The 7,500-nt window shown below is 44.2% G+C and overlaps 1 protein-coding gene across 6 annotated transcripts in view; it reads right to left on the minus strand.

The window, feature by feature from the left end:
• trioa (trio Rho guanine nucleotide exchange factor a) overlaps positions 1 to 7,500 on the minus strand; it is a 120,123-nt gene that overhangs the window by 20,888 nt on the left and 91,735 nt on the right. For 4 of the 6 annotated variants that reach the window (XM_076301819.1, XM_076301821.1, XM_076301818.1 and 1 more), the window contains 11 exons: positions 7,273 to 7,388; positions 6,424 to 6,490; positions 6,074 to 6,183; positions 5,915 to 5,984; positions 5,526 to 5,615; positions 5,308 to 5,400; positions 4,627 to 4,738; positions 3,908 to 4,098; positions 3,443 to 3,544; positions 1,000 to 1,151; positions 491 to 590 (listed from right to left, as the gene is read on the minus strand). In XM_076301819.1, coding sequence (XP_076157934.1) covers positions 491 to 590; positions 1,000 to 1,151; positions 3,443 to 3,544; positions 3,908 to 4,098; positions 4,627 to 4,738; positions 5,308 to 5,400; positions 5,526 to 5,615; positions 5,915 to 5,984; positions 6,074 to 6,183; positions 6,424 to 6,490; positions 7,273 to 7,388 — 1,203 coding nt within the window. The remainder of the gene's footprint in view (positions 1 to 490; positions 591 to 999; positions 1,152 to 3,442; positions 3,545 to 3,907; positions 4,099 to 4,626; positions 4,739 to 5,307; positions 5,401 to 5,525; positions 5,616 to 5,914; positions 5,985 to 6,073; positions 6,184 to 6,423; positions 6,491 to 7,272; positions 7,389 to 7,500) is intronic. The other 2 variants (XM_076301822.1, XM_076301820.1) reach the window with 1 other exon arrangement.

Below are 7,500 nucleotides of genomic sequence, written 5' to 3' on the forward strand. Positions count from 1 at the left end.
CCCAGCATCTCCCAATCTCATGGCTAATGTCACACCAGCAAAAATCTCCTTCCTGGCTTTGCGTGCTTTAGAGTTGAAATATAAATCCCTGCAGGTAGTGCTGACTTCTGCCTTTTTCAAAGTTCCCACAATACCTGCTAGCAGCTGCAGCTAGCCAGTGTGACCGGACGTCCAACTACTCTTCTTCCTTCTCCGGCTGCTCCTCCTATGCTCAATGCTAGCACTACCTCCTAATCCTACCCCTCTCCTAAAGAACTTCTACTGTGATGAGACGAAGCTGCGACTACTACTACTACTACTACTACTACTACTACTGTACAACAGGTACTAGATCTGCTCCCACCACTACTATACTCAAGAGTACTCCTGTTTGTCAACTCTTAACTGCCTCGTCTGTGAAGCAGTCCTGTTGTTTTAAATGCGCTATACAAACAAAGTGACTGGACTTGACTATATTGCCCGTGAGTTGGTAGGTGAGTGGGTGTCTCACCTTGTCGCTGTCCAGGGTGTTCTGGGAGGTGCGTGAGGCCAGAGAGATGGTGTCAGGCTGGCTGCTGCCGTCACCCTGGCTGTCCAGGTCCTCTCCATCTCTGTGGTAGACAAAGACAAGCACGCTGGACATCAGTAGGGGTCTTCTAATAGACATCAAGGTACACACCAGCTTGTTAAAGACGCTTCAACACATTTAGCACTTAGTAAAAGCCAGGAAGCTCTTAGTTTCTACTGAGGTATACCAGAGTTAAGGAATATTAATCTATGATGAGTCTCAGTCTCAAACAAAGACCAAAACAAAAACATAACAAAAACTACAAAATATAGTCTATGAGTAAAACAGCTCAACTAGGACATCGCAAAACACACACACATATCATTTCTTTGTCACTCACAAAATACAACACAGGCAAAACACGACCACAAACATACAACATCAAAACGATTAGGTCAGACTGCACAGGACTACACAGAGAGGTTGGGAAGTAGTAAGTAGGCTGTACTGACTTTGGCGTGTACCTGCGGCCCTTGTGTTTGGCCGTGGAGGGTTTGGGGATGTGGATGGGCTCCTTGAGCGCCCCCTTCAGGTGAACCGTGCGCTCCTGGATCACCTCGCGGATGTGCTTGATCCAGTCCTGCTTGTTCTCGATGCTGGAGGCCTGTATATGTGTTTGTTTGTGACAGAGAGAGAGAGAGAGAAAAGAAAAGGTGTGTGTGTGTGTGTGTGTGTGTGTGTGTGTGTGTGTGTGTGTGTATGGTTGTAGACATAGAGAGGTTTGTATGCATGTCGTTGCGTGTGTGAGAGTGTGTGTATTAGGGTGAGCAACAGAAAGAGTAGGGAAAAAAAAAAAGACATAAAACTGGTTAGGTAAGTTTGGTAACTCTGGTGCTGTTAATTTGAATGAGGAGTGTCTAGGGGGTTTATATACTCCAAGGGTCTTTACTCACCATGGCCCCATGTTTGCTTCCCTGACTTGGCTTGGTTTAAAATATAGAATAGAGAATTTCACTCTTTCAGTTTGGTAAGTGCAGGACAGTTAGAATGGGACATGTAACCATACTGACAGACAGGAGACACTGATAGTTTGTGGTTGACTGGACCAGAGTTGGTGCTGAATGATGCATTACGATGGATGGGTTGGCTAATTTATCAATGCGGAATTCAGATTCTGTAGTTCTGTTGGCGCCTCTACGATAGATGATCTTATAAACAGAATAAACTACATAGATTAGTACATAGGACCTAATAACTGGTTATGCTTATGTTGGGTGATATAATATCAGTCAAAAGTTAAAGCTTTCATATCAAGCAAAGTGACTTCTTTAAGTATTATTAACAATATCAGTAAACCTTTGGAGTCATAATTATATGAACTCAATATAAACTATTTAATTGCAAAACAACAAACAGTATTTGAACGAGTTATGGCCTACATTACTTGGGCACAGATGGGCACATAAATATAAATAATTGTATGATTTAAATCACTGTATGGTTAAAAGACATACATATCATGAGGTGAGCACGAGACTTCAATATAAGAGTACTTTTTACAGAAGTGCAGAGTAGGCATGCAGTTTAGATGGGAGTTAGTACACAGTATTGCATTAGAAGGCAGAAACCATTTACAGTGCACTCAGCCACAAGTGTCAGTTCACAGTCCACCGTTTTAGTGGGGGGTTAATTGGATTTTATTTCTCTTTTTTTAAGTATGGATGTGGCGCAAATTGGTTAACATGCTTTTCTTGCAAATCACCAACTAAGCTGAGCTCCGGTTTATACGGGATATGAAAAGCTACTCCACCACTTAGGCTATGAAGCCTTTCTAAAAGCTTGTTGACATATTTTAAGAGGCATAAACAAAATAAATCAAAATATAATTTATACAGTCTGCCCTCTACTAAAATTAACCAATCAATAGTTTAATTTCAATAATAGCTTTAATAAAAACTACAAAAAACAGTCTGAAACATTATGTAAAGCAAAGCTAGTCACAGACTTTGCAAAAAAAAAAAAGCACAACCCTACTCAGAGTAAGGTGCAGGGGAACGTGCACACAAAGAAAGTGAGGGAATTTATAGAACTCTCACTTCTCCGGAAAAGTGCGAAAATTGATTTAGCACCCGGTAGGAGGGCTCGGAGCAGAAGCTCAAGTCAGTGAGCGTGGGCGTAAAGCATGTTATCCCACTCCGATTAGTTAATATTCAGAGATGCAAGCATTTACATAACAGCCTCCTCAGCACATGGGAGGGAGGGAGGGAGGGAGAGAGAGAGAGAGAGAGAGAGAGAGAGAGAGAAAGAGAGAGAGTGAGAGATAGAGAGTGAGAGAGAGAGAGTGAGAGAGTGAGATAGAAAGAGAGAGTGAGAGAGTGAGATAGAAAGAGAGAGAGAGAGAGAGAGAGAGAGAGAGAGAGAGAGTGAGAGAGAGAGAGAGTAAAGTTTGGAGAGCCAGACCCCAGCTGCATAGGGAGTGTAAAGAGTGAAAAGTGAAGAGAAATAAGAGCGGAGAGATTTACAGAGGGAGGAAGAAAGACAGAAAGGATCCATAGACACTTCATAAGCAACACAAACCCACAGGACCACCACCACACGGGCCATGCCATGAAGCAAACCAAGGAAGAGAAAAAAGTCGGAAAAGAAATAGAGAGAAAGAGAGAGAGAGAAAGAGTACAAATATAGAGAAGGAAACAGAAACAACCATGGTAGAAGCCAGAGATAAAAAGAAAAAGAAAGAGGGAGAAAGGAAGAAAGGAAGAAAGAAAGAGAGAGAGAGTGAGAGAGAGAGGAAGAGAGAGAGAGAGAGAGAGAGAGGGAGAGAGGGAGTGAGAGAGAGTGAGAGAGAGAGAGAGAGAGAGGGAGGGAGTGTGAGATGTATAACCAAGGGAAAACCAAAGAAAGTGAAAGGCAAGAAGAAAGCACAGCACAACACATGGATGTGGGCTCTCCTACCTTGAGCACAATCTTGTTGTCGGAGGTGGGGGTGCGGCCCACCCACAGGGCAAACTTGCAGGGGTCCCCCTCCACGTGTTCAGTCACGCCAAGCTCCGACGTCTGGGGAGACACACACACACACACACACACACACACACACACACACACACACACACACACACACACACACACACACACACACACACGCACGCATATAGAGAGAGGTGAGAGCTTTCCAATTTATTCTGCATATAGTAAGATGTGATCCAACACACAAAAGAGATTTGACAGAGGAACTAGAGAGAAGAGGTAAAAAAAAAAAGCACAAAGGAAGCCAAGCACAGTAGCCTCGCTCCTGGAGCACGCAATCACGCCTCTGCAAGAGAGAGAGGTAGGCAAGAGCCGGCGAGAAAGATGAGAGAGGAGAGGAGAGGAGAGGAGAGGAGAGGAGATGAGTGAAACGGTGCGGAGGGCATCACTTACAAACAGCTTGCTCTTGTAGATGTACTTGCTGCGGCCGTTGGAGTCTTTGACCTCCTTGCTGAAGACCAGCGACATCTCGAAGAGGAAGAGGTGGCGCTCGCGACCCTTGCGGATCAGGGTCTTGGGGTCCCACACCTGGAAGCTCTCCTGCAGGATCAGCTCGCCCTGGGACTCGATGTTCTCATCGAAGCCTGGGAGAGGGAGGGACAAATTAATCTGGCATTGTGAAAATTGTAGCGCACTACATGTACCGCAACAGACTACTGTATCATCAATCTCAACTGTATCACCATTCTACTCAAGGAGGACAAGGGCTGTAGATGGCCACTATAGCCAGTCATTACTTTTGAAGGAGAGGCCTCACTCTATTCCAGTAACTGAGATTCATTATGTATTTATTAGTGAATAACAACATCCAAAGGGATCATAAAGTAGACCAAGTAGCACTACTACCCAAAGAGATGGTCTTTCGGTATTTTGTGTACAGAGTATCATATCCGCTCATATTTCTGGCTGCCGTGCCTCCACACAACCTGCCGAGTAGATCTCAGTAATTGGGGTTAAATGGCCTCAATTAGAGGGACGCCTGAGCGCACGTCGTCTGCATTCTCTTCGTGTTTGCTCAACGCTTCCTCCTCCTTCGCCGGAGATGGCGGGGTGGGGGATATGTGTGTGTGTGTGTGTGTGTGTGTGTGTGTGTGTGTGTGTACACAACTCACCCTCCAGCATGCTGAGGTGCATGGCATCGTTGGCCTTCTTTGGCACGCTGAGCATGACCTCCAGGCCATCTTTGATTTCACCCTTACCCTCTTCACAGCAGGTCAGCAGCTCCTGCAGAAACACACACGCACACACAGTATTCAGTATTTCAGTATTCAAACCACCTTTACGTTGTCGTGTCTGCCCTTCCTCTAAGAGCAATCACCCAAAATGCACTGCGTCTGATTCCTCAGTGGGCTGGTGGCTCTGATGCCAACAGGCTGTTCTCGGATCAGTGAATTAGGGCAACTAGCTTGACTCTGGATAACACTTAGTGCAGGTCACCGACCAGCATTTCCAAGCAGCTCGGAGTTCTAGCAGTGAAGAAAATATCTGACCTTTAAAACCGGTCAATGAAAATTGACCTGCCATAGTACTTGCAAAGATGTCTTAGTGCATATTCACTGGTCATGAAATGTACGGTCACTGCATGTCAACTAGAAAGAGCGATCAATCCTGGGATTTTCCGACATACATTAGTAGTCACAGCAAAGAAAATCACAGCAAAGATAAAAACATACATCTAAGAAATACTGCTAGTTGCTTTGGATACATGCTTGCGAAATAAACATAAATGCAGATTGGTATATATGAAGTTTGATTCCAAAACGCTTTATTCAGTCATGTGTGACTTATCTAACCTTTAACAGCAGCTGGTACTTGGTGATTCTCTGCACAGGCTTGATCAGATATGAAGAGATGGAATTGGCCAGCCGATGCCTCTGTTGAATCTCCTGTTATGGCAGAAAACAAATAAACAAACAAACAAAAATAGAGGGTTAACAGTGTAAATGCCATTTATAGCTATACTTCTGTAGCTCCAGAGTTAGCTGAGAGGCCTGAGATGGTGGTGACTCACGTCAAAGTAAGGTCCAGCGTGCTCTAGGATCAGCTGTGTGGAGTCTGGCTTGTTCTTGCAGTAGTTCACGTACATCTGGAACTTGTCCGCCTGTGACGAGAACAATGCATGGTTGTTACACAAAGTTGTTATTCAAATGACGCAAGTCTTCCAGAAATTACTTCAAATGTCTACCTCCATACAGTTATGACCTCAATTTAAACAGAATCTTTAGTTCATTCATAAAGGCACAGAATTGTCATTGTTATCTTATATGGAAATACATTGCGCAAATAAAAGAGAATTAATTGTATGGATTGTTGAAAATGCACTAGAATATTTCCAGTCTTACAGAGCAAAAGAAGAGGCAATCAAGTTCACTACGCAGTAGCACATACACACAGACTTACCCAGGTTACAAAGCAATGGCCCACATCTTCAGGAAGCTGCTCATATTTCTCAAGCTCTTTGAGGAATATACTGGAAATGAGGACAAGGAACATGAGTACAAAAATCAATGCACACACACGGACACCACAGCATGAGAGGGGGTTGTAAGGTCAGCTCACTTGTGGTGGAACTCGTAGAGGTCCTGCATGTTGCCGAAGATGATGTGCTCTTTGTTGACAATTCCTGGTGGGATCTCCTCAACACCACTGGTCATCTCCCACAGGTACGTCTAAGATGAGGAGGACAACTTAACAATACTGCTCAAGACCCTTCCTTTGTGCAATCTCAGGTGGGTTTAAACGCAAGTATGTTGCAATGCATGTAACAATCACACAACACAACAATCACACAAAAGCTGAAAATGCAAGCAATGCTACTGTAGAGGTGGCATTCATATGTTATTTAGGCAGACATGTTTGAATTGTCCATGAAGACACTACAAATGTGAACAATAGGGTGAGATACTTACATCCATGCATTCTCTCAAGTCTCTGACATAGGCCTTCTCTGTCTGAATCAGTTCAGCCATGATAAACCTGCAAAAAACAAAACCATGAAAAAGTATTATTCACCAAGCTCGTCATCAATCTCCAAGCCAATACTCCATGAATCCAAAGCCACCGTTACAAAGAGTTCCACACATTTAGTGTCTGTAGGTTTCAAACAAAACAGAGAGGAGAAGTCTGTCTGATGAATCATCTCCTTCTGTCGCCATCTCCTCCAAAACTCTGGGGAGATTTTTTTCCTCCACTTAAATGATGCAATGATGAACCATGTCAGGCATACATTATTAAAACACAGCCTCCCACATATAGCTGAATGTGCAGATTTGTCCCATAACGGAGGAGATCAAGCACACTTTAACCCGCACTCTCATCAATTATTAGCCAGGAGACTTGGAGACTGTCTGGAATTACATGAGCTACTGAGGAGAGGTTGCTGACATGAGTTATAATCACATATGATGGGGAGCCATAACACAGCTTGTGTCTGTGTGTGTTAATGCATGAGGGGATGTGTATGTACGTACAGTATGTATGTATGTATGTATGTAACAGTATGCATATGAGAGGTTTTGAGAGCCAGACCCCAGCTGCACAGGGAGTGTAGAGTGAAAAGTGAAGAGAAGACTTACAGAAGGAGGAAGAAAGACAGAAAGAATCCATAGACACTTCATGCTTCAGAGAGAGAAAGAGAGAGAGAGAGAGAGAGAGAGAGAGAGAGAGAGAGAGAGAGAGAGAGAGAGAGAGAGAGAGAGAGAGAGAGAGAGAATGTGTGTGTGTGTGTGGGCAGATGCTGAGAGTGGGAGCACACATACTCCTTCCTGCGGGCCGACTTGCGCTTCTCCTCGTTGAGCTCGTGGGCGGCGTCCCTCAGCTTGACCTCTGACCCTGGAGCACTGGCGGGGATGATGTCCAGCTGCAGGTCTTTACTCTGGACGGGAGAGGAGAGGAAATCAGCAACAATCCTCTTAATCCAATTTAGCCAGCTAATTAAATACAAACACCAAATCTGAAAACAGTAGAAGCTTAAACATGGATGTCTT

The sequence above is a fragment of the Alosa pseudoharengus genome, unplaced genomic scaffold, assembly GCF_046254945.1.
Source record: "Alosa pseudoharengus isolate Yale_2024_CS ecotype anadromous, Long Island Sound unplaced genomic scaffold, YU_APseudo_1.1 YU_APseudo_1.1_scf_23, whole genome shotgun sequence".
NCBI classification, from domain to species: Eukaryota; Metazoa; Chordata; class Actinopteri; order Clupeiformes; family Clupeidae; genus Alosa; species Alosa pseudoharengus.